The sequence below is a fragment of the Anolis sagrei genome, chromosome 2 (genome assembly GCF_037176765.1).
Source record: "Anolis sagrei isolate rAnoSag1 chromosome 2, rAnoSag1.mat, whole genome shotgun sequence".
In the NCBI taxonomy this organism is placed as follows: Eukaryota; Metazoa; Chordata; class Lepidosauria; order Squamata; family Dactyloidae; genus Anolis; species Anolis sagrei.
This window is the reverse complement of record NC_090022.1, coordinates 160,031,452-160,058,408: the sequence shown is the minus strand read 5'-3', so window position 1 is coordinate 160,058,408 and position 26,957 is coordinate 160,031,452. Positions and strand designations below refer to the sequence as shown.

Here is a 26,957-nt window from a genome sequence, read left to right as displayed (position 1 = left end):
TCTTTTTTCTTCTTCAGACGGCTCAATGGGGAGTCTAGGGTCACAGCCAAAAGTCTCCAAATAATTGCACTTGAGAGTTTGCAAGCATTGACTGAAAGCCAGGAAATGTCTGTGTGAGCTGAGGGCTGCTTTTTGTAGCTTACCTTGACAGCTGGACCAGGGGGTAGTAAAAAATAAGAGCAGACTGACTGTATTCATTTGGTAATAGCCATTTTTTCCTTCCATGCAACCATTATAGTCCCAGATGTGGTCAGCTGCAGCATGTTTGTGCCTTCGATGCAGAGATGTATTCCTTTGCTGGGATTCATTAGGAAGTATGTCCGAAATAAAATTAACTTATAATGCTAATAATAATAGTTTCATGATGTATATGAAATACTTATGAAAATCTGTGGCCCCACCGGAAATATTGTACAATGCTGTGTTACTTCCAAAATTGATAACTTTAATGGGGGGGGGGGGGGAGGTTGCAAATTTATAGATGTTAAATGTATCATTAGTGACTAACCACCACAGCTATACATTAACACCAGAACAGGGCTGCTATGCTCCTATCTTCTATGTGTTTTCCATAGGTCATAATGCCAGAGTACAGGGGATTTTGCAGTGTGACTCCAATGTTGTGTCAAGTTCTTTATACTTTGATACAAATAATATTGTCACTGGACTATTTCCAGACATAAAGCTTCTTGGTTTTTTTCTGTTTGATACTTTTTATAGGAGGACAATAAGGATGTATTGTTGAGGGCTTTCATGGCCAGAATCACTGGGTTGTTGTAGGTTTTTCGGGCTATATGGCCATGTTCTAGAACAGTGTTTCTCAACCTGGGGGTCAGGACCCCTGAGGGGTCGCCAAAGAACATCAGAAAACACAGTATTTTCTGATGGTCATGGGGATTCCATGTGGGAAGTTTGAGCCAATTCTATCGTTGGTGGAGTTCAGAATGTTCTTTGATTGTAATGAACTATAAATCCCAGCAACTACAACTCCCAAAAGTCAAGGTCTATTTTCCCCAGGCTCCACCAGTGTCCACATTTGTGCACATTGAGTATTTGTGCCAAGTTTGGTTCAGATCCACTATTGTGTGAGTCCACAGTGCACTCTGGATATAGGTGAACTACAACTCCCAAACTCAAGGTCAACACCCACCAAACCCTTCCAGTGTTTTCCATTGGTCATGGGAGTTCTGTGTGGCAAATTAGGTTCAAATCCATCACTGGTGCAGTTCAGAATGCTCTTTGATTATAGGTGAACTATAAATCCCAGCAACTACAACTCCCAAATTACAAAATCAATCCTCCCCCAACCCCACTAGCATTTACATGTGGTTGCATTGGGTATTTGTGCCCAGTTTGGTCCAGTGAATGAAAATACATCTTGCATATCTGATATTTACATTATGATTTATAACAGTAGTAAAATGACCGTTATGAAGTAGCCACGAAAACAATTTTATGGTTGGGGGTCACCACAACATGAGGGACTGTATTAAGTGGTCACAGCATTAGGAAGGTTGAGAACCACAGTTCTAGAGGCAGTCTCTCCTGACGTTTCACCTGCATCTATGGCAAGCATAGATGCAGGCGAAACATCAGGAGATAATGCCTCTAGAACATGGCCATATAGCCCGAAAAACCTAGAACAACCTGACAATAAGGATGTTTGAGTGGAGAAAGGCAGTATCAGAAACACACATAAACATTAGTGAATGATATCTGGCATTGCCATGAGAAAAAGGCCTTATTTATAACCACTGTAACAGAGGGTAATAGTGGTGTCAAATTCTTGGAAGATCTGCACTTAATGTCCAGTTCTCAAAATGTAAATAGTTCCAACCAGTTGTTGGAATTGTAGAGAGGGGATTTAAATTGTATCTCAAATTGGCGTCTTTATTGTGGCTTGAGAGTTAATACCGTCTATTAAAATCCTGATCCTACAACAATGATATAATTGTTGAAAACTTCCCTTTTAATCAGTTATACGTAGCTCAAGTGACATCGAGTTTTGACCTTTAGGTTTGTCAGGGCCAAAGAACGTGTCCTGTTCTTAGATGAGCATAAAAGCGAACTTGTACTTCAGCAAGAGTAAGCAAGCAGCATTCTAGGCAAAGAACACGGCTGAATTTATTTCTTAAGAAAGAACTACAAAAGGTAGAAAACAGCTTTTGCACTCTAGACTACACACACGTACATCATCTGACCACAGGCACTGCCCATCTCATGGACCCAGGACACCTACAAAGCTCTTCAAACTCCACTTGAAGTCTATAGTGCAGCTAAAGCTGCTGTCGCCGCACAAAAGATTGACACAAAATATATATTTTATACAATATGTAGATTTTGCAATAAACATCTATATCACAGGTTTAAAACACTGGAAAAATTGGAACAAATAAGGCCATGATGGTTGAAAAACCCAAAAATATCAAGTAATTTATCTTCACCAATCTCACAATATTTAGGTGGTTTATAGAACAAGAATTAGTAATTACATATAAAAGCACAGATATTTTTTCTGTTTAAAACTAGAATATCTAATATTCAGTTACAAACCAAAAGAGTGATTACTTTTTCTCTAAAGCAGGAAGTAACCAAACCCATTGGCTTGGTTACTTGCACAGAGAGGGGACAAAGGGCTGATTTCCGTTTAAAGCCAAGGGCTACTATGTTCTTAGCGAGCCTAGTCTTTTCCCAGCCTGACGCACCCAAAACGAGTGGGGCCTGCTAATAACTGTCCCTAGCTGCTCTGCAGCCAATCCGCTGGTGGACAGAGAGAATATCCTGGTTCAGAGGGAAAGGGGCGTGTTGTTGTGTAAGGCAGCAACTGAATACAAAGGTCAGCTCGTTCATGTTGTTGAGTCCGATGTGATTATTGGTGGATCCAGCATTCTGCGCTGTTCATAGGGGGAATAGCAAGCTCACAGAAAGCAAAGTTTTGCAAGCAACTAGATCCATTTTCCTTACCAAAGATAGGACTTTCTCTAAAGCTAAAAGCCAATCTGCATACATTTGAGAGAGCAGGGTCTGGGGGAGGGTGGGGAGGGCAGAAATGCTGGGACAGAAACTAGTTATTTCTTGAACCTTGATTATGGCCTGTCCCTTCCTAGATCATTGGCTTCTCCCTGTTGGGGCAGGAAATGCACCCTTCTTTCACTGACAGACATACCCACACACACTTCACAAAGCAAGGCATGTGAAATAATTCCACTGATCTGGATTCAACAATGGAATTGGATGCTCATTTCAGAAATCCCAGAGTAGCATATTGTAGAAGCAAAGCACATTGCGTCTGAACATAAAGCATTGCTGGGTCTCATGAGTGAAATTGGCAGAAGAGGCGTGTATAGTAACTAAGGTGCTTTTCTGAAACAATGATGGGAAATGGCTACGAAACCTCTTAACAATCAGAAAAAATACCCCACTGGCACCTTGAAGATGCCGCCTACCTGTTGCATTCAAAACTAAGAGGTGCTTTATGTGCAAAAATCTTTTCAAGGTAGCATTTTGCTACAGGAGTAAAGAAATAAAAAGTTGGCACCTGCATGTTTTCTCCCCTCAGTCAGGATAAATTTGCTGGCTCACTGGCTAAGCTACAAGTTTTAGTAGTTCTTCACTACTATAGTCTGACTTGGGAGTGTTTTTTATTCTTACAGAAGCTTAAAAAGTGGGCACGGTTCTGTTTAGCCCATTTTGCTGTAACATTCACAGCTGGATAGGGAATACCCCCAGCAGAAGATCAGCGACAGAAAGCAGGTCTCTGATCCCGATGCTGTAAAATTCTCCCACTGGGTCAAGAGTTGGGTCCCTGGGCCATTGTGGTTGTTAAGACTAACAGTTCAGCTATTCAGTTGTGGCTGTAGATAGGATGCCATCATGCCTAGGGTAGAGGACAAGTGGGTTCTCTGGATGTTTGATGTGAAGTGAAGAGCCTCTTAAGACCACGGGAAAGCTGTGAACAATCTGCCTCATGTGGATAGCCTCAGGACATGGGGCTTCTTGTCCAGATAATGCCGACAAGAAATGAGCTCTCAATGTGACAAGCTAGCTGACCACAAGAGTCAGCAGGCTGTCATTTGAGAACGTTGATGGAGAAACCAAGAGCTCACAATATCCAAGAACTCCATGTCCAAGAACCATGTCCAAGAACGTACGCAATGTGTTTAGGAGAAGGGATGGGTTACTATCAGAAGGCACCCATCTACAACTAAAGAGACACCCAGGCACTGCCTCATGTTGCTATGCATAGAGAACAACTTTCAGGGAGTCTGCAATCCTGTCATTGGTTTGGATTTAAAGGAGGCCAGTCCTAGTGCTCAAGAAAAGGACCCTGAAAGCCAGCAATGAGGAAGTAGTTTCCATGATTGTTGCACTGCTTTTTGAGCCCCACCTCTAGACTTTGGCAGGTCAATATGCTAAGGTCAGGACTCCAACCTATAGTAATTCAGCCTAGCTGGGGAATAAACCTACAACTGCTACTGGAGAGCCGTGCTCTGCTACAAATACTTCAAGAGGTGAGGACGCAGCCACTCTTGTAGGCTATGAGCCTTGGTATACTTGCAACCATGACCGATGTTGACCCTGAACATGTTTCTGCTCCACTCCTTTCTTTCTTCTCATGATGCCACTGACCTCCACTGGGCTTGGTCTAAATCCTTTAGTCTTGCTACCCTGTAGTGCAGCCAAAGGTGGGTTGTAAACAGTTGAGTGCCATCTTCCTGCAATGTTAACAGGCAATCTTTGGACTCCCAAGCACTTCAGGGAGGACTAGCCCTATCCTATCCTGCTCTTGCTAGCATTGTAATGACCTTAGTTGAGATATCAGCAGTATGAATGCCTCTGTGTAATGGGTCAGGGTTCTCCCTTCTTGCAGCTGCAAAGGCAAGTTGCATTTTCAGTGGCATCTGAAGGCTTCAAGAAGCAGAGCATTTGGGGGGATGAGATGGGGTTAGCCATGCTTGATTCAAGCCAGTACAATAGTGCTTCAATGCTATATGCCAAAAAAGGCTGTTCAAAGTTATCAGCTGTATGACTGTGTGGAAAGATGACCTGGCATGGGCAGAATGGGAGCACACAATTATCTGAGAGCTCATGTGGGAACAACGAACAATGGATGCAAAGCTGCATGGATTGTATCTCGCCCTAGTTACAGAGCCTGGCCTCACTGGCTGAGTTCAAAAGGATCAACTAGCTTGCCTTTGGACTAAGAGCAGGAGGATTGCCTAACTTCTCTTAACACGGAGCTGAAATCTGTCCAAGAGCTGCAAGCATTAAACATATCGCCACTCAGCAGGAGCACCAAGAGGCTCGGCATTGTGCACAAAACAAGCAAATCAACACTCAAACAGCAGAGAAACGCTGAAGGAACCAGAGGAAGGAGGGCAGTAGAATAAGCCAAACAGGAGTGCAGCATTTGCAAAGTTGGACTTTTTTTTTGTGGGATTCATTTTCCTTCTTTACTTAGCAGTGGCTCAGGATGAGCTCTTGGGGGAATAAATTCTGCACCATTTATGCCCAAGTACCTGGAGATTTCAGAATGACTTGTTAGGCCATGATACTGAAGGCTTAGAGCTCTTGCTCATCTCACAAGAGGCCCTGCTTGCTGGGCCACTTAACTGCTTTTAGATGCCTTGCTCTTCATGTTTATGTCTGCTTAAACATGAAGCAATAGGTGGCACATGCCTGCACATGCCCACAATTAATAGGCACACATTGTAGCCGAGTGGGAATTTGGAAGTGCAATTGTGACTACACTGAGCCTCTCCTGTCCAAATTATCATTTCACTCCCCTCAATAAACTGAGGGCAATACACATGCTGTGCTGGGTAGATCCACTGGTGGGCTCAGCTACTGCCACAGAAAACAGTTACAGAGTAATCTGCAGTCTGTGCTGAAGAGGAGATGAGTAGAATGCAGGACCTTCTTCCCAAACTACCCCAATTGTTGCTAGTATGAGCCATCTGAAATCCAACACTGAACACTCCAAGCACCTCAAAACTCACCCTGTGTGTCCAACAGAAGTACAAAATGAAGTGAGATAGCCAGCACTGAGGGTAACTCCCAAGCAGACACAAGGAAAACCTCACCACACAACAGTGACATTCACCCCAAACCAGACAGGTGGCCGTCACAGTGGCTCCTCTGGGCAGCCAGGTAGACCTGGTTGCTCAGGATCACTGGACAGGGTGCATCTGCTTGTCCTCACCAAAAGGCAGAAAACGAAAGGCCCGACATGGGCCAATGTTACAACTTGAAAGCATGGGCTTCATCCACTCCCTGCAGTATGAGTGGAGCCTCCCACCCTGGACTCCAGGCAAGGATATTCTCCCGCCCTCCCATTGAGAAGAAAAAGCAGCCAGGGATGAAGGGCATGGAAGGAGGGGCACAAAGTCTGAACCAGTTCCTCACTACCCCTGATAACCCAGAGCGTAGCATGGAAGAGGTAGAGACCAAACAGCCCTAGCAGCAAGGGCTAGGCCCAGTATTCCCACAGGACCACCGCAGGCGGTTCGTAGAGCGAACGCTGCTAACTGGGGGGCTTGTTTGGACTGCCCAGGGGTGGGAACAGGTCAGATGAGGAGTGGGGAGAGGTGTGAAATGAAAGCGCGTTGCATACCACTCGGAGACAGGAATAGCTCAACTTTATCGCAGGGCAGCAAAACACAGCGCAAGATGCGCCCTGGCCTCCAGCTGGCCGTTGAAGCCGTCGGTCCCTTCCAGCAGCTCTAACTGGAGGGCAGCGCTTGCACAAAGATGCCCCGTGCGTCTGTCCGTGCCAGTTTGGAGGGTGGCGGCTCCATGGGGTCGGCGGTTAAGCTGCTGGACTCGTTGGAGCTGAGAGACAACTCCTGGGGCATCTCCTCATCGCTCTCTTCCTCCTCTTCCTCTTCCTCATCTGATTATAAAAAAAGAGGTGGTTAGATCCTGGGGCGTACGGCCACAGGTTAAGAATGTGTGCAATGGTATGATAGAAATGTCTTCTTGTTTCCTCATTTATGTGTATGTGTGCACGTCAACACTTTAAAAAGTCTTACTGATTTAATAATTCTATTTCATCCGGACTAGCCATTTTTGTGTGTTTTTTTTTAAATCAAATATTCCAAAACATTTAAAACACAATACAACTTCTATTCCCAGATAGATATCCCTCCCCAAACCCTCCCTATATATAATTATTGTAATGTGTTCGTTAATTACTTAGCCACAATCTTTCTTGGATGTTGAGTGGCTGAAATTTGCCATTGTTTTTACACATGAAGCTAAGAAATGGCTTCCAAGTTCTAGCAAACATCTTTAAATTTTCCTTTTGCTAATCGTAATTTATAGATCAACCTTTTCCTGTTCCTTGAGCCTCAGGCTATCCATTTCAAACTACAGCCTTAAGTTATGTTGTGCCCTGCCTCAAGCCATGAGGAGAGACAGATAAGAAATAAAGTATTGGTGTAGTAGTAGCAGGAGTAGCAGGAGTAGTAGTTGTTATTGTTGTTGTTATTATTAATTATTATTAATATTAATTATTAATTATTATTATTATTAATAATAATTATTATTATTATTCTCATGCATCCTCTTAACAGCAAGGAGAAAATGGGCAGATCTCTCAATTCTTTGTCAAATAATGATGAGGTCCTAAACACAGTGTTTTGGGATAACCTTTGGTGAGTAGGTGCACAACATGACATTACTGCACCCCTCAACGCTTTTGCCACTGGGTACACACCCTCCAAATGGGAAGTTTTAGCTTCACAACTCTGCTTGCTTTTATGAGTTCCTGCTCCTATTTTTTATCTCATTAATCGTTTTCTCTTGTACATGTGGCCCGCCTATTGTTATCGTGATTGTGTTTATTGGAATGTTATTTTATGACTAAATTATACTTTTTTATGATGTTGTTTGTTGTTTATGCTTTGCTTCTATTTTGCTGTAATATGTTGTCCTGGCTTGGCCCCATGTAAGCTGCCCCGAGTCCCCACTGGGGAGATGGTGGTGGGTATAAATAAAGATTATTATTATTATTATTATTATTATTATTACCACTTCCAGCACTCAACAGTTACAGCAAAGTGAAACATTCTGGGAGGCCAGCTCTTGAAATCACTGCTAAACACAATAGCTGAATGGGGCCTTCAGGCTTATGAAACAAACAATCCTCACATCCCACCCCAAAACAATGAATTATCCAGACACTAAGGGCAAACAACAGGGGAAGCCCTGCTTGCAGAACTCAGAAGGGTCCAGTGGAAATGAGATGCTGACCCAGGTGGATCTTCTCTCTCAACCAGCAAAGCAATTCTTACAATGCCCAGACATTTTTTTGGACTAGGCTTACTCCGCAGCCCCAATTTGGCCAAAGAACTGAGTAAGGGGGCTGCTCCCACTGCACTGGGCTTTAAAAACTGATCACTCTCAATTGAATAGAAATACATTTTGCATTTTATGTATTTTATTTTCTGGTTTTGTTATGTTTTTGTGTAATACTGTGTTTATTGTACTGATGGATGTGGCCTCATATAAGCTGCCCTGAGTCCCCCTGGGGGAGATGGAGCGGGGTATAAATAAGATTATTATTATTATTATTATTATTATTACACTTGCTAAGCCAATACAATGCAAAGTTCAATTAAATTGTTCCAGGATAGCACCGAGAAAATAGTGAAGCTTGAAAAATAACTAGCACTCGCCATTTCTTTAATAAAATTAGTGATATAAAATACCAATGAAGTAGAAATAATCTCCAATTTACACAACCAGCTAAAAGTAAGAAATCACTAACGAAATAATTAAATAATGAATATTTATTTCTAAACCATGCTTTGCTTTTCAGCATAAAATGAAAACATTTCACTCCTTCACAAATTTAGTGTTTTTCTCTTAACTATCACTTGGACTTATTTTTAATAGTTGTACTGCTTGCCAGGATTGGTTATTTCAGAATTTGCATATAATTGACGTATTTTTAGCAACGATGGGAAAATTAAGTTGTTGTTGTTGTTATGTTCTCTCAGTTAAAAATGAGTAAATTTTCCCACTTTTGTGGGGATCCTATTACCTTAACTCCAATGCCAGTGTGGAGAAGAGCAAACTACAGACCACCTGCTGCAATGCAACCTGAGCCCTGCTACATGCACAATGGAGGACCTCCTTGCGGCAACACCACAGGCACTCCAAGTAGCCAGCTACTGGTCAAAAGACATTTAATCAACTACCAAGCTTGCAAATTCTGTGTTTTGTCTGTTTGTTTGTTTGTTTTTGTTAAAAATGTAATACATTTGGTTGCTGGTGACACGATAAATAAAAAATAACTCCAATGAATGTAGAGAGCCTACTATAGCTTCAAATCAACACACGCTTCCTTCCTCTCTCCTTTTCACATTAATAAATAAATACAACAGTATAAATTCAATGGAGTAGTAAGGGCCACAAAGATTTCAACCATCTACCATTGAAACAAGATACAATAAACCTTTCAACATCTCAAGGGGGTCAGACAGTACCTTTATCCGGGTCCAAGGGATTCAAGGAACTCGTCAGGTTTGCAAACTTGAAAACAAGGAAGAAAGATATGTAAGTAAGGATGATCCTGATCCGGCAACCAGCTCTGCTTGCAATCTATAACCAAGTGAAATACCACACAGCCCTTTTGCTTACATAGTGATAGCATGCATTTCCAAAGAAATGGATAGACCTCCCTTTCTACACATTGAGAGTGGAGGAAACCCATCTCTTTGTGTTTTGCTAATTTTCTGGCCTCGCCACAAGGAATTTACTTGAACATAGATGGGCAAGGAACTGGGCATCTCTCTCCATTTATTAGTAAAGTCTGCATTTCCGAATGAACGTCATGGTAGCATTCTAGCCCTGAACAAACTGCAACGTATTGCATGTTGTATCCGAACCAACACACAGCCTTAGCATTTGGTAGTTCAGCAATACAGCACATAATACAGGGTTAGTCAAAATGAATAGGCCAATAAGCCATTCAATTGAATGGCTTATTGGCCTATGCATTTTGACTAACCCTGTACTTTCAACTTGATTTCTTGGCATTTCCAGTTTAAAGAAACAAGCTAGGCTTCGAGAGCTGCTACTTGAAATTGTGGAGGGCTATTGCCGTGGTGAATAATATTACACTCAATCAGTAGCAGGCACATTTTGAAGTTCTAGGGGTCCACTTTCCCCCTGGATGGACTGTGGGCCACAACAGGCCCAGAGAAATCATTTTCTGAATTATTTTAGGGGTCTGATTGTTTTTGAGTTGGAAGGCAGTGCTCAGTTCGGTCATAAGACCGCTGCTCCTGGAAGGGCCTGGAACATAAACTTTTCTCAATGTTGAAAATTAATCATGGAACTCTGAAGTGGGGCACAAAAACTATGGAGGAAGCTTCACACAGTCCACATAGCGCATGTCCACTGTTGAGATAAAGTGTTCAGTGATTTTATACCATTATGTAAGACATCACGACACATCTAAAAGGTAGACAACTATAGAGTTGAAAAAGACAAGGGCAATCCAGTCCTATCCTACTCCATTTTGCCATGCAGAAACACATTTATCAATGTATATGCTCTCCACACGAGAAGGACAAAGAAGCAACTTGATTCTGCCAACCTAGCAAAAAGGGTGTTAGGGAGTGAATTTTGCCCTATGAGCCGGGAGTTACATAACTTTTTGTCCCTTGCTCCAAAGGCCACAAGACCTACCTCTCCCATAACGGCAATAGGGGTCTCGCCCTTGGCCTGAGCCACACGATGCTCTATCAGGTAGTACATGTACTCATCGTAGAGGAGGCGGATGAGATGGAAGGATCCAAAACTGGCTGCACTCCGCAGAGTCAGATCCCGAATCACCATAGAGCTGAGGGAAAAAGAATCCCAGCACCATGGTTACTATCTGGACAGCTCTGTGATGGATCAATCACACTACTTGATAGAAAGCATTTTGGGGAGGGGGGGGGGGAAGGCAGCAAAAAGCTATGAACCAAGCCCAACACACTGCTTCTCCCTTTACCTGTAAAAGGACCACTTGAGGAGAAAGAGTTTGGCGGCTTTGGGGAAGCTGGGGCTGCCGTGGTAGGGCTTCAAGACCTGGCTAACTACACCATCCAGCCAAACAGCCCACTGCTCCAGCGAGTTCTGCTGCTGTAAAGTCATCTTAAAGTCCTGCTCAAGGCGTTGCACCACACGATCCTCACACCGACACACCCACGAGGCCTGCTCCTGGGGGGCACCAAAGAGAGGGAGAAAGGCATCTCAGGAGGGCTCATGTTCGTATACAGTCAGAGAACCGGCAAAGGGATGAAAGGGAAGCTATGTCCTTCTCAGGGTTGAGTTGAGAAGATCTCCAGGATCTAGACTCCACATATCCTAGTGCACTTGCCATTTTATTTGTTTGTTTGTTTGTTTGTCTGTTTGTTTACTTATTTAAAACATTTAAAAGAAAAAGGTGTCGAGGCAGATGCTGAGCACTTCAGGCCAGGCAGGAGTCTGTGGGTAGTTAGTTACCTGGACATTTGCAAAATCCACCCGATTGAGATCGCTCAGCATCTGATTAATCTGAGCCGTGTTCTGCAAGACGGCTCGGGCAGCCTGGGCAAGATGGTTCAGGGAGGTGTAACGCCGCAGGGTCTGGGCAAAGGCACTTGCTGCTGCCACCTGAAAAACAAAACACCTAGGGTACAACATGTTTCCCTACAACTTTGTAGTCTGTGGAAATTAGAGCCCAAAGGGAAAGAATGATCACTGCTGTGACAAACCCAAAAGGAAATGACAGAAAGGATGATGATGATGATGATGATGATGATGATGATGACCTAAACATCTGCCTGTGACAAAGAACTGGTGGGATCATAAGCCGGAAAAAGTTACAGAGAATGAACACGTCAAGCTACACTGGGACTTCCGGATTCAGACAGACAGAGTTTTGGAGCACAATATCAAGCTTTGAAGGTCTAAATTGTTTCTGGGGAATAACGGAAATCTACCAGGTTGCAGAATAAGGAAATCAGGCTGCATCTACATTGTAGATGCAATGCAGTGACAACACTTTAACAGCCATGGCTCAATGCTATAGAATCCTGGGATGTGTAGTTCAGTGATGCAACAGCACTCTTTGGCCAAGAAAGACAAAAACCTTGCAAAACGACAACTCCCATAATTCCATAGCATTGAGCATCATCATCATCATCATCATCATCATTGTTATTGACACAAAAGCACAGTATGTCACAACAAATGAGATCTATATGCTGGATTTTGTATCATAAAATCACAAGTCGAACACTTCACAAGTGTCTAGGACTGTATGATGTATTTTCGAATGGTGTGCGCAGATCCAAGTAAGGTGGCCTTTTGCAGTTGACAGACCGTGATTGCAGAGAAACAACTGGAAAAGCTGACACGATATGAGGATTCAAAGATCGAACTGCAAAGACTCTGGCACAAGCCAGTCAAGGTGGTCCCAGTGGTGATCGGCACACTGAGTGCAGTGCCTAAAGACCTTGGCCTGCACTTACACACAATCATCGTTGACAAAATTACCATCTGCCAGCTGCAGAAGGCCATCTTACTGGGATCTGCACGCATTATTCGCAGATTCATCACACAGTCCTAGACACTTGGGAAGTGTCTGATGTGTGATCCACTAGAACAGCCAGCAGAGTGTCTGCTGTGGACTCATCTTGTTGTGTTTCAAATAATATTAATAATATTAATAATAATAATAATAATAATAATAATTTTATTTTTATATGCCACCTCCATCTCCCCAATGGGACTCAGGGCGGCTTACATGGGGATAAGCCTGAACAGCATAATAAAATAAAATAGCACATTAAAATATAATGGTAACATAAAACAAAATAAAACAACATTATAACAACATATAAAAGCAAAACATCAATTATAACAATCAGTTTCTGGGTACAGGTGAATGAAGGAATTGTTTATTGTACCAGCCATAGGCCATGATATCACATAATATACAAACTTTAAAAGTACAATATAAGAAGTATAACAAGCACTTTCCAATATAAATATGAAAACAATAAGCACTTTCCAATGTGCTTATTCCATACAGTGGTTCTTTAAAATTATAGTAGCAATGACATGATAACAATAAGAAATGTCTGATTTGTATCATCCCAAACTATCTCCATTACAATTTCTAGTCTCTGCTATCGACTTTACTAATTTAGCTCGGGTTTTTTGGCCTCGACTGCTAATATGGCAACCTTTAATGTTATGTTTTTGGAATAATCTGCTAACAGGTCACAGATAACTACTGCCTTAAACTTATGAGTAAGGGTACGGGTGGGAGAACTGGTGCAAGGACAATTGTGAGGATAGGGCTCATGGATAAAGTGCATTGATCACACGACAACAGAGAAAATAGAGGGATGAAAATAGAGCATTATGATTCCGATCCTGAGTGTCAGGGAGATCTGCCATCAGGATCCAAAAGCCTGAGCCAACATGACTTGGGAGATGTCTGTCAGTCCGCCCTAGAATAGACTCCACTAGAGTTTCCTCTACCTGAAAAAAAATTATAAGGCTAAGAACCGAACCTTAAACCACAATTTCTGACTCAATAACTTACGACCCTTTGGCTCACCTTCACGCGGACCATCTCTTCCGGAATATTCATCATGGCATTTGTCAACCAGCTCTCCAAACTTTTTGCAAAATTTCGGATTGCTTGCGTCAAGGCACCTGAAGCAAAAAGGAACGGAAGCAATCATACTGCTGTAGAAGAGCCCGTTCCAGAGTAATTGGTGATTCTCAGTTTGTCAGGGGTAAGCATAAATCCGAGGGCAACCCCATTCTATGAGGATGGCTTCAATGCCTCCAACCGGAGATCAAAAGAGCTTCCCACTCGATCAGAGGGTCAAATTACCAAGCCCATTAGAGGAGAGCTTCTTTTTTCTTCTTTTTTCTTTAAATATTTTTCCATACAGATAACAAAACAATACAATATGAATCTTAACCATTTAAAAGATAATATTGAAAACTGATTACAATGTTTATGGCTAGGATACAGGTTCTAATTATGCTTCCCTTTACCGTATATCTTGATTAATTACCCCTTTAAACCCACCCACCACCCACCTCCCTTCTACCCCCATCTGGGTTAGTTGAATCAGTTCATTGATTTAATTGTCTGGAAGGCCTGATTTAAAGTTCTGTACCTATCTTTTCCTTCCGTTTTGTCAATTAAACAAGACCATTTCCTAAACCAATCTTGTCTTGACTAAATATTCAAATATTTATTTTTCTTTTCATAGATGAAATCATTAATTAAATATTCAGAGAGATAAGACCACCAGGTTTTCAGGTCCCAACTTGTTTTATCTTTCCAACCTCTGGTGATCATGGCATGTATAGCGGCTATCATAAATTTCAATATATCTGACCATTCGTTGTTTCCCTCCTTTACCTCTATGGTGAGGGACAGAAATCGAGCTTTATTTCAATGTACTTTTTGCCCTATGTTGGGGTTCAGCCTGTGTGTGAACTTGAACCTGACTCTGATTGTATTTCCTGATGCCCATGTAGATGTCAATGTGAATTCTGAGGCCAATTTAGATGATGCTGGTTTGAGTAGTGAAAATCCTACAGCCTTCGAAAGCGAAAGTCAAGATTCCCATGAGAATATACATTCCGAGCCAAACGGAGACGGTTCACTCCCTTTTCCTCCCAGTTTTAGCTCTCCAGAGAATCAGGCACCTGGCCTGCCTAATGAGGATAGGCGGGGGCAGATTTGGCAGAGTCGGGGAGAAGCTCAATGTTTACGCAGGTCAGCCAGATTGAAAGAAATCCAAACAAAATCTTCAGGTTTGTCTCACAATAGATTTCTTGGCCTTAAATATGCCTGTTCTGCATCCAGCTTCAGACCAGGCATCGTTCCAGATTCATGTGCCAGCATTTGCAGGTCTCCTGATTCAAGTAGCCTTGTTCCTCTGAGGTTTTCTAGTTGTCCTAAGTACAGTTAGTGAATTACTAACAGGTTCCAGAATTCAACAGTTTAGCTGTGGGTTTCATGATCTTGTTTATGGACATTTCTTGTGCTGATTTTTACTGTGGCTTTTTACCTTTGCATTTTTTCCTCTATTTTGTATTCATCTTTCATCAATAAAAAAGGATTGTTTTCCTGAAGCCAAGTGTGGTGGATTGTTGTCTGAGGGTCTAGTTTCCTGCTCTGGGTTGCAACACCCTACTATTTCCTCTATTACTTCTCTAACAGTATTATAATATTTTTGGATTTCAGAGCAGTCCCACCACATGTGTGAAAACGTACCAGTCTCCCCGCATTTATGTCAGCATTTGTTAGAAGTGTTTTTCCTAATATGAGCCAATTGAGAGGGGGTCCTATATCATTTTAAAATTATTTTCTTTTGTGTGTCTTTTATTCTTCAATGTTTAATTTTTTTGAGTTTTATCGATCCAGGAGTTTACTAAGTTTTCATTAAAGTTTATATCCTGTTTCCAGGCCTCTACTAAAGTATTTTTTGGATTATAGGATAAGGCTATTAGTTCCTTATATATTTCCCCTATAATGCCTTTCTCTTTTTCTATTTTCCAGCCTATTATTCTATCCAATGGGGTATCTGATGTTTCTTTCTTTTTTATTCCTTGTGCTCTTTGCGACAAGCCTAACCAAGCTATCCAATACTTTGAGCCACATTTGTCCATTATCTTATCCCATTTTTTAATATCCCCTGGAAAATAAAGATAAAACATTTAGGAATTTAATCAGGTCCCTGAAAGAGAATGGAGTAAAGAGGAGAGCTTCTTAAACTATGGGTCAGGACCCCAAAGGGGCTGTTATGGCTGCATGTTGGGTCACTTGTACACTCCCGTCTCGTCTCTCGCACAAACACATCTCTCTCCTCCTTCCTTTCTCTGGTTTATGCATGTGTGTCACTCTCCCCTTCCCCATTCCATCTTTTATCTACCTGGGGCCGGGTAAAAAGGGGCTGCAAGTCGAAAAACCTTAAGAAGCTCTGCATTAGAGGACACAGCAGAATTGTAAAGCAAAGGTCTACCAGCAAAGTAAAGAATCTTGTTTTTACCACTGGTATTGACTGAGGCCCAAAGTCTGTGTTAGCTCAAAAGCAAGCTGCACAAAGTGACCTTACTCGGAATGGGCCGGAGCACTTCTGGGATCAGGACTTCGACCAGCCCCTGGTACAGCAAGTTGTCGCAGTCCTTTGTCCATTTGAGGACAGGTTCGTACTTGGACAGGGTCACCAAGCAGCTCTTTGGGAGGCGCTTCTCTGCTTCATCATGGCTAAAGAGAAAACACAGACACTGGGTTAATGAGCATTGTCCCAAGCCCTCATTGAGTGAAGAGTGAAGGAAGAAAGGAAGGAAAGAGGTAGAGAAGGAGAGAAAAAGGAAGGAAAAGTAAAAGGGAGGAAGGAAGGAAAGAGGTAGAGAAGGAAGCAAAGAAGGAAAGAAAAAAGAGGAAGGAAGGAAAGAAGGAGTGAAGGAAAGAGGGAAAAGAGGAGAGAAAGAGGGAGGGAAGGAAAGAGAGAAGGAAGGATGGAAGCAAAAAGCAAAGGAAGGAAGGAAAGAGGTAGAGAAAGAAGAAAGGAGAAAAAGGGAGGGAAGGAAAGATGGAAAGAGAGAAGGAAGGATGGAAAAAACAAAGAAAGGAAGGAGAGAAGGAAAGAAGGAAAGAAGAAAAGGGAAGGAAGGAAAGAGAGAGCAAAGGAAGGAGGGAAAGGAGAAAAAGAGGGAGGAAAGGTTGGCCATAGCAACACATAGCGGGTACAGCTAGTATTTTATGTATTTGTCTGTTTGTAGGTTTGTCAGTCTACTTTTTTAGTGTTACTGATTTTAAAAATAAAATGGGAAGGGAAAAAGCTATGTATATCACTTGGAGCTCACTGGCAGAAAAGATGGGATTCAACTGTAATTTATATCTATATTTTCTATATATTTATATCTATACAGTAAAAAATGAAAATACGTATGTATGTATGCATATATGCATGTTTGAGGATACATATCTATGTTTCTGTGCAATTTTTAAGACGGCTCCCACTTCCAGAAAGAACTGTGACTCCCGCTATCAATACATCTGGACTAAACATGGCACACAGGCCCACCTTGGCAACAGAAAATACTGTTGGTTTTTTTTGGGGGGGGGGGGACCTGACACATCCAGGGACAGCCCACATCCAGGGTAAATTTCCAGAGATCACAGTGAACCCCATCAATGATGGATCTGTACCAAATTTGGCACACATACCCACCATGACAAACATAAAATACTAGAAAGGTATTAATCCTAGATTATGGGAAATGCAGGTAATGCATTTAGAGTCCTGTGACCCCCACTGATAATGGATCTGGAGCAAACCTGGCACACATTTCCATCATGACCAACTTTAAATACTGCTGGGGTTTTGGAGCCAATGTCAGAGGATCACGGGAGTTGCACTCTACCCACATCCAGAGACTACTATGAACCCCACCAACGATAGCTCTGGATGAAACTTGGTACACATACCCATCATGACCAACTTTAAATACTGACATGAGTTCAGGAGGAATTGACTCCCAATGTTGGGAGTTGCAGTTCACCCATACTCAAAGAGCACTGTGAACTCCACCAACGATGGGGTTCACAGCATTTTGAATACTGGCAGGGTTTGGGGGGAATTGGCCCATATTGTTGGGAATTGTAGTTAACCCACATCTTTATTTTGTAATGGAACCATTCATAACCCCCCCCCCCCCCCCATGACTATTTCTGATATTTATCATGACAAAATATTTTACATGGGCATTGACAAGCACCTAAGCTAGTAAATAAATAAACATTTTCCTAATCCTTGTAGTCAAGAGGAATTGTTTGAACTGCAGACGCCTGAAAATCACTGCCTTGCAGGAACACTCACATAACAATGGAGGTGGCTTCGCTAGGCTGGTTCATATTGTACCGCCAAAACGTCTTCCAAAGGGTCTCCACCAGGGTGAACTGAAGGTTGACCATCACATCAACAATGGCCTGAGAAGGAGGAGAAGTAGATAAACAATCAAATTATAGATCTTCTAGGCACCACACTCCCTCCTAAATTAACTCTTATGTCAATGAGATTATGGACTGCTCATAACAAATCAATACACTTGTTGTTCAGAACATTCAATGCTGAATTCAAGGTCATGAAGCTCCAGCAGAAGGTTTCAGATAGTTACAAGAGCATCAAGCTGTGCCAATGAATTCACAGACAGACTCAATACAATTTATTTCAGCCTGAAACCAAAAGGTTGCATAGATCCTAGCTAACACACATTTTGGTGCCTCAAATGTTAGACCTGTTTCTGGACCTGCTGATTCCAAAAATGGCACCAGCCCCCCCCCCCCCCCCCCCAAATCAGCTCTAGTTTTTGAGATATAGACATATGCCATGTCACCATCTGGTTGCCCACAGAAAATCATGATAACCATATCTAAGTAAATAGAGCTGATGGGGTTTATCCAAAACAATTTTCTGAATCAGCTCCCTCAGGAACAGGTCTATAAACATTGGACCTCTTCACAAGTTCCTAGCCAGGGTGCCATTTTGCCTGCAGTCATGCAGCCCTCTCTTTTTCCCCTTCAGACAGGGACAATGGGACAAGGCGCTGATCCCATCAGATGGAGGAAAGAGCAGCAACGCATGTTGCCGCATTGCCCTTTCCCCAATCACATGGGAGAAAGGGCCCAAAACACTTACCTCTCCATAGTTGCCAAGGAAGTGTCTTGCAATGCTTCCTCGGCACTTGGAGGGGAGATGGGGCGGGGCCTGCCAAGGAGTAATTTGCCTCAGTGTGATGAGGCGGCAAGACGCCATGAAATTTCGTTGTTGTTTTTCCGCTGTGTTATTCTAGATATGTTGAGCACACAGAGTATTTGCCTACAATGCACTTTATCTCACCCGCTAGTGCAATTAAACCCCATTGTTTCATCCCACCTGAACCTCCCTCTAGATACATTACAGTACTTATCTCATCTAGAGTTTTTAAACATTTTAATCTCTGCAACCGGCCCTGCCCATCGTGATCGACTATTGTGATTTTATTTTGTATTGTTTGCTTATTTTGTATTGCTTTTTATTTTTATTGTATTTTATTGATGTATTATTTTATGTTGTATATTTGCTTTGATGTAATTGTTGGGCTTGGCCTCATGTAAACCATCCCGAGTCCCCTTGGGGAGATGGTGGTGGGGTATAAATAAAGCTTTACTATCATTATCATTATTATTAGAGAGTGGAAGGTGCAGCCTACACACCAACTCTCCTCGGCGGCAGCTACACCTCGCTGCCCCCTCCTTCCAACAGCCAGCAAGGAGGAGGTGAAAAGGAGTCCGGGAGACTTCACTCCTCCAGAGTGGAAGGGGCAGCCTACACACCAACTCTCCTCAGGAGCAGCTGCACTTGGTTGCCTTTCCCCATCCTCAGTCTACTGGCAAGTGATAGCTCACACCTGACTTATGACACTATGACTGACAAAATCTATGTTCCTCTGGACTTTTATGAAACTGATCAGTAGCTTACTACCATCATCAGATAAGACTCTCCCTCCACCCGCCCCAAGGACCTTATATCACATTTACCATCACCCAAGAAGGACTTTTTTTTACCCTCCCCATTTTGTATTCCATCTGTACCTAAATAACTTTGTGTCTGTTGGGATGTGGGGGGAGCAGGGAGGGTATAAAAAGAAGGACTGAGATGCTATGGAGAGAGGGTTGGAGAGAGGGTTGGGGAGAGAGTTGGGAAGTGGGGGGGGGGGGGAGAAGAGAAAGGGTCTACATTGTTAATTGAAGCAATAATATGTTTCATGCTTATGTCTATGTTTGATGTTTTTATAGTTTTAACGGTTTTTATATGTTATTGATTTAGATATGCGATTTTTATATATATGTGAGACATTGAATTTGCCATTTATTATGTTGTAAACCGCTCTGAGTCCCCCCAAGGGTGAGAAAAGCAGTATAGAAATGTAGTTAATAAATAAATAATAAATAATAAATAATAAATAATAAATAATAAATATTATTATTATTATTATTATTATTATTATTATTGCAATGCTGACTGTCGTGGAACTCAGCTACATTAAGGAGTGTGTTTTTCATAATTGCATGAGATTAACTTTAACTGTTTACTTACATACAGTATCTGTTTTCTGCATGGATGTTAATGGCACTTTAATTTCAAAACATATTTTTTCCCCCCAAGTGAAGTGCGTGAGTGGATGTGTTTGTTGTTGTGACTATTTCACACATATGGGCTCTAACTTATGGCTCGAAACATTCGCCAGACTTTAGGAAATACAAGCAGATGGCAAGATGCTTCTCAAGACTTATCTAGCTCCTTCAGGTTAGGCATCAACATAAATCACCATTTCAAATGGGCGAATGAACAATCCTATCTTTACTAGGAACTGGCATTCAAAGTCATGTGGAAACAAGCCGAAAATCCCTTTCAAGCTGTGTTCACACAGTTTAACCAACAAATTCATCAGTTTTCAAATCAGTTATGCAAGGGGCAGTGTACTGTTCTGACAATGTAGGGCCTTTTCACACGACCTTGGTGGCATTTACAAAGCTGTATTGAACAGGTAAGAGTGGTCTAGCAGTCAAATTGCCAGGGAAAAGGTTAAGGGAGAATTTTATTTGAATTAAACTTAACCACTAGCAAAAACAGTAAGTTAATTAAAAAGCCAAGTTGGTCTGATTCTACTTTCACTGATGGAATTTGGTCTGGAACGAACCAGAGTACTATAGATTCTCTAAGCATCCATACAGTTAGTGCCAGTCTGCTAAGGAGTCACATAACCTGTTTTTTTCTTCAATCCTCCCTTTAGTGTTCAGTTCCCACTGTGGAAGATATTCCCCACACATACCTCACAATGTTCTCTATAGAGCAACTGGAAAGCCTTCACATCTTCAGGCCCAATGCCCTCAGGGAGGGGCTTCCCTTGTAGATCTATCTCCGCAAAGTCAGGCAGGCTACGAGAGGCGTCTACACAGAGAAAAGAGAAGTGAAGACTTGGGCTTTGGAGGGAGCCCCATTTTGTCATCATTCACTCAAAGATGAACCCATAGTTTTAGGTCTCTCTATATACTGTATTTTATTGCATAACAGTTGCCATGGGTAATATAGTCGCACCCCCATTTTTGGGATGGCAAAATTGGTGGTTTTGTGTTCTTTGCACAATATTAATAGCGCCTTTTGGGGCTGATTTCCTCCCTTCCCTCCGACCTCCTTCCCTCCTTTGAAGGCAAAGCAGATTTAAAAACCTGAAATTGAGATTTCTTGAACTTATTTCTTCCCTCCTTTCTCCAAAGAGTACCATATCAGATTTTGTAAATTGCCTTGCCTTTGGAGAAGGGAGGGAAAAGGAATCTTCCCTTCTCCTTCCTTTGAGACAAGGCAGTTAAAAAAAGCAACAAAACAGGAATGGAGCTGTTTGTTTGTGGCTGGATTATTCCTCCTTATCCTCCTGTCTCAGGGGTAAGATAGTTCAGGTTTTTTTTAAGGCAACCAGAGAATCAACAGTGGAATGTTTCCTCACATAATAGTCGCACCCCCCTTTTTCGATTATAAAGGGAATTAAAAAGTGGGACTGTTATGCTCTGAAATACAGTATTTGGACTCAGATTGTCTAATGGCTTGAGACATGTCCCCACAGCATGATCCCCATATCTTCAGGACGAGTACATCCAATTTCATTTACCTGTGTCTGACAAAATATGAACTGTCTAGGACTTTCTGGGTTATCTAGGAGATTCTATGGTATGCTTCCACCAAAGCTTGACCTAAGAGTCACACTGAAGGACCTAGCAAATGCCCAGAGAGTTGTCCTCTGTAGAAATTTCCTAGATCCTCCAGCATGACTGTGGTATGATTCCACCTTCAATACATTCAATAGAGTTCAATATTACACACAATTTTGCAGCTCTAGGCAAAGACCTTGAACAGATCCCCCTTAAATATAGGGGTCATGCTGTACACAAAATTTAGGTGGATTACACCGGCCAACACACATTTTGGTGCCTCAAATGTTAGACCCGTTTCTGGGTATATCTGACCTGCTGATTCTAAAAATGGCACCAGTTTTACCCTATCATCTCTAGTATTTGAGATGCATATGTCCCTCTTCATTCTGCTCACATTTTTTTTTCCTGTAATATTTAAATTGATATCTTTTAAAATAAAAAATATACTTCATGAAAATCTACTTTTCATACGAAAAGCACAGATTTATGATACAAACTTTTCAGTCATTCAACATACCATATCTAAGAAACTAAAACTGATATAGTCTATCCAATGAATCAGTGTTGCAAGTAATCCCAGTAACAGATATAAAAACCAAGGCACTGAGAAATTTCTTTTGGGTGGGCTAGGTTACCAATTAAGCTACACTGTGGGGCATAATAAGCTCCCATATTTTGAGGGGGTACTACGTGATCTGTCGTGGAAGCAGATTGATGGGGTAGGTCCAGTTTGGCAAGTTAGTCTCTGCCATTTTCATTGCCTATCCTGAGTTGGACTGGTGAACACCAGGGCTTTGTTCTTTAAGTGTATTATAAGAGCAACCATTCTGTGATAACGGTGCAATGTGTTTTCTGTACACTCGTCATGCTCAGTCGAAATGCATCTGTACCTGATTGGAAGATGATTTTGTTATGGATTTCTAATCTTTGGGTAACTGGATCCAAACTGAAAAGAAAATCACCTGGCAGGCCTAGGAGTGTTAGAATGCCAGAAAATGTGGAAGCAAGCAGTAAGAGGATCTGCTCAGAAGCATGCCATGATACTGGGAATATCAAGACGGAGTTTGTGGAGGATTATGCTTGCCAGTTTAAAACTGCATCCTTACAAAATGATTTGCCTGATACGATTTTTGAAACCCATTAAAACAAAAGAAGGCTGAGAGGAGATACGATAGCCATGTATAAATATGTGAGAGGAAGCCACAGGGAGGAGGGAGCAAGCTTGTTTTCTGCTTCCTTGGAGACTAGGACGCGGAACAATGGCTTCAAACTACAAGAGAGGAGATTCCATCTGAACATTAGGAAGAACTTCCTGACTGTGAGAGCCGTTCAGCAGTGGAACTCTCTGCCCCGGAGTGTGGTGGAGGCTCCTTCTTTGGAAGCTGTTAAGCAGAGGCTGGATGGCCATCTGTCGGGGGTGATTTGAATGCAATATTCCTGCTTCTTGGCAGGGGGTTGGACTGGATGGCCCATGAGGTCTCTTCCAACTCTTTGATTCTATGATTCTATGATTCTATGAAAACTGCTTTTATGTACTTTTTAGAAAAATATACATTTTTTTGTCTAGACAGCTTGGTTCAATTTTTTATACCCCTTCAAAATGTAGGAGATCTTCATGTCCCACCCTATATATATTACACATACACAAAGTCCCAAGGAGCTGTATTCCAGAAGCCAGGTAGTTCCTGACATCACCGAGTGCAGGAATAAACCATATATGTGATTCACAGCTGACCACGACGGGAAAGTTGGTGGTACATCAATCTCTGCTTCCAGCATGGACACCTCACATAGTCTGAAGTTCCTGAACACAGAAAAGAGAGTAGGCCTTCTTACCCAGGAATTGCTGGTATTGTTGCACTTGGGCACTGATGTCAGAGAGCCCAGAGGCCTGCTGCTGCCCCACAGCCACTCCATTGGTCATGCCCTCCATCTTCTGAGTGGGTTTGAACCTGAAAGGCAGAGCAACTTTGGGTCAGGGCATGATAGAATACCAACTACTAGATGTGTGCCTTCCCTGAATAGGAAACTCCTAGCATCATGTCCCAAATGCACTTTACTAGAGATTTAAATCTGCACACTGCACCTATCTCCAAAAAACGTATCCATTTCACCTGTCATAGCATTTTTAAAAATTTTATCCATTACATTTGGCCCGGCCTCAATTTTAAATGTGTCATGGTGTTATTGTCTAATGTTTATTGCTATTGTTTTAATGTTATTGTTTTGTTTTATGAGTTTATTTATTGTTGTATTTGTTATACTGTTGTTTTATTGATGTGTTGGCCTTGGCCTCTTGTAAGCCGCACCGAGTCCTTCGGGAGATGTTAGCGGGGTATAAATAAAGTTAATAATAATAATAATAATAATAATAGGGAGAAAGCATAGTGTCAGGGAGGAGGTGAGATAAGAAATCACACCGTGACGAACTAATATATATATAAATGTTTTTCTTCTCCTGCCAAAAAACAATTAAATAGCTTAAATATCCAGTATTGTAGATAAGAAATATTTAAATGACTGAATATAGGGCGAAGGAAGCGCCAGCGAGACATGGAGGAAAATACTTAGCCCAACAATCAAACAACCAAAAATTGCTGACTTTTATAACCATAAAGTTTCCACTATGACAAGGAAAGTGAGGAAAGAGAGGAAGATAAGGTGGCCAAACAACCTTATGGAAATATAAATAATATAGAGGAGTCAAACAACACTAGAAAGGACAATGGAAAACTGAAAATATTAAGAGACCAGAACTGCTGCTGAAACATACTTTGATTCTGATTAAAAGAAGTCAGCCTGAGATCCCACAACCTACGCAGGGTTTAAGTGATCCTTTGGATAAAGAAGATCTATCCAACCCAGACCCACTGTCACCCAAAGGGCTCAAAGTCATGGAAGCGTCCCCGGAGACATCATGCCAAGCACAGAGTAGTGAGTTACCCTGTGAAATAGAGCTAGACCTGCATTCTACCAGAACCCCACCTTATGAATTGCACAATGAAGAAGTTGGGAATCATGGGCCAAGGAGCTGGCCAAGTTAGTCCAAAGCACAGATCCGACTCCTGTGAAGTTACGGAACAGCTGTGACCCCATAGCGGGTAGAATTGAGTTCAGACAAAATAGAAGACTAGGAAATAATGGTTGTGTTTACATTGATCATCTGGGACAATGAAATAAAATATCAGACTGACTAAGAAATCCAAACTCAAACTCACTTTCCATCCTCTCATAGTGTCAGAACAGTTTGTGCGACTATGTCTTGTAAAAGGTGAGGATGCTTGGAGAAAGGGCCTGTGAAGAGATTCTGCACTGAACTGAGTGCAGGGCAGAAAAAGGGGCCAGACATACCAGAAGGAAACAATGGAAGCCACAGTAGACACTGGGAAGTGGGAGAGAGCTTAGGAGATCACAGAGGAACACAAGAAGCTTCCTTATACCAAGTCAAAGCCAAGCATTGCTGTACCACAGAGCTATGGACATTTCCCAGAGCTGTTTCTTACCTCTGCTTCTGGGAAAATGGTTGTTGCCTCATGGCCAGGTGTTGCTGGTCCTCCATGAGCCGAAGCAATGGGGAGTTGGCTTTGATACGCAACCCATAGTAGTGGTATTTGGAATTCCCTCTGGGGAGGAGGAAATAAAGTTAAAATCCCATACACCTGCACACAAATCCATTTAGCTTCAGCAAAGCACACACTGCTGAAGACCAAGTATTCTTTCCCAAAGTTAAAGCCACCTAACAAGACATTTCAATGGTCAGAGTTGAAATGGTCATTTGTCTTGAGCAAGCAGTGAGGCCTACTTGTAATATGACAAAACATCTGAAACACTTCTTTGCATACTTACCGTATATACTCGAGTATAAGCCGACCCGAATATAAGTCAAGGCACCTAATTTTACCACATGAAACTGGGAAAATGTATTGACTCGAGTATAAGCCGAGGGTGAGAAATGCAGATGCTACTGATAATCATCAGTAGGTTAAATGTTTTTGTGTATTTACATAAAACTGTAATTTAAGATAAGACTGTCCAACTATCCAAACCATTATGCTAACCTTCCTCAATGTAAATGTGCTTACTTATCCTTTCAATAATAGTAGAGTAAAATAATAAATGTAATAATAATAATAATAATAATAATAATAATAATACATAGAATAAAATAGTAAATGTAATAAAAATAATAGTACAGTAAAATAATGTAAAGGTAATAATAATAATACATAAAGTAAAATAATAAATGTAATAATAATAATAATAATAATAATAATAATAATAATAATAATAATAGAGTAAATAATGGAAATGTAATAACAGTAATAGAGTAAAATAATAAATGTACTAAAAATAATACTAATAATATAGTGAAATAATAAATAACCTTGACTCGAGTATAAGCCGAGGGGAACCTTTTTAGCCTAAAAAAGGGGCTGAAAAACTAGGCTTATATTTGAGTATATACAGTAATTTGTTTGCCCTGACAATAAACCTATGAGACTGTTTTGTTATCATACCAAACATTTTTATTTATTTTTCTCGACAGTTTCTAATTCACCAGATATGGACGTAGGGCTGAAAGTGATTACGCATGATATTGACTATAAACTCAAACTAGAGTCACAGAAAATGTATGTGCTGTTACGTAATTATGTCTCAATCTTAGAAAATGTCTGTATGAGAATTTCAAAAGACCTTTACTACAATTGATTTAATGCATATACAGTACTTGTCAAACAGAAATATGTAGATTAGCAGTGTTCTACCTGTGTGCCCCCCCCCCCAAGGTGTTTGGGACCCCAATTCCCAAAAAGAGTGGCCAGCTTGTCAAGAATGCTGAGAACTGAAGTCCAAAACACCTGGAGGACATAGGGTTGGGTACCACTTTGTAATGGCTAATCCTAAAATTTTAAGATTCCTGTGGTTATTGGGCGTATCATAAAATAAAACACATTCTTTTCAGCACCATGTATTATGCTTTCTGTTTGTTGTGGTTTTGTAGTAGTCATTTTTTTAAAATTGTCTGTTGGGTTTCATTTAACTCACTAGTTCCACAGGGTAATTAGCTTTCTGCAAAAATAAAGAGTACTGCGAGGGATCATGCCTACCATGGCAAGCATTTTGTAAATGGCAAGCACCTTTGTGACAATGTATTGTCGAAGGCTTTCATGGCCAGAATCACTGG

General features: G+C 41.5%; 1 protein-coding gene across 4 annotated transcripts in view; it reads right to left on the bottom strand.

The window, feature by feature from the left end:
• Positions 1-6,621: 6,621 nt before the first annotated feature.
• RFX1 (regulatory factor X1) overlaps positions 6,622-26,957 on the bottom strand; it is an 84,849-nt gene continuing 64,513 nt past the window's right edge. For all 4 annotated transcript variants that reach the window (XM_067463999.1, XM_067464002.1, XM_067464001.1 and 1 more), the window contains 11 exons: positions 25,276-25,395; positions 23,609-23,724; positions 20,896-21,014; positions 17,901-18,010; positions 16,131-16,282; positions 13,607-13,704; positions 11,500-11,649; positions 11,006-11,214; positions 10,699-10,852; positions 9,492-9,537; positions 6,622-6,892 (listed from right to left, as the gene is read on the bottom strand). In XM_067463999.1, coding sequence (XP_067320100.1) covers positions 6,723-6,892; positions 9,492-9,537; positions 10,699-10,852; positions 11,006-11,214; positions 11,500-11,649; positions 13,607-13,704; positions 16,131-16,282; positions 17,901-18,010; positions 20,896-21,014; positions 23,609-23,724; positions 25,276-25,395 — 1,444 coding nt within the window. In that variant the 3' untranslated portion in view covers positions 6,622-6,722. The remainder of the gene's footprint in view (positions 6,893-9,491; positions 9,538-10,698; positions 10,853-11,005; positions 11,215-11,499; positions 11,650-13,606; positions 13,705-16,130; positions 16,283-17,900; positions 18,011-20,895; positions 21,015-23,608; positions 23,725-25,275; positions 25,396-26,957) is intronic.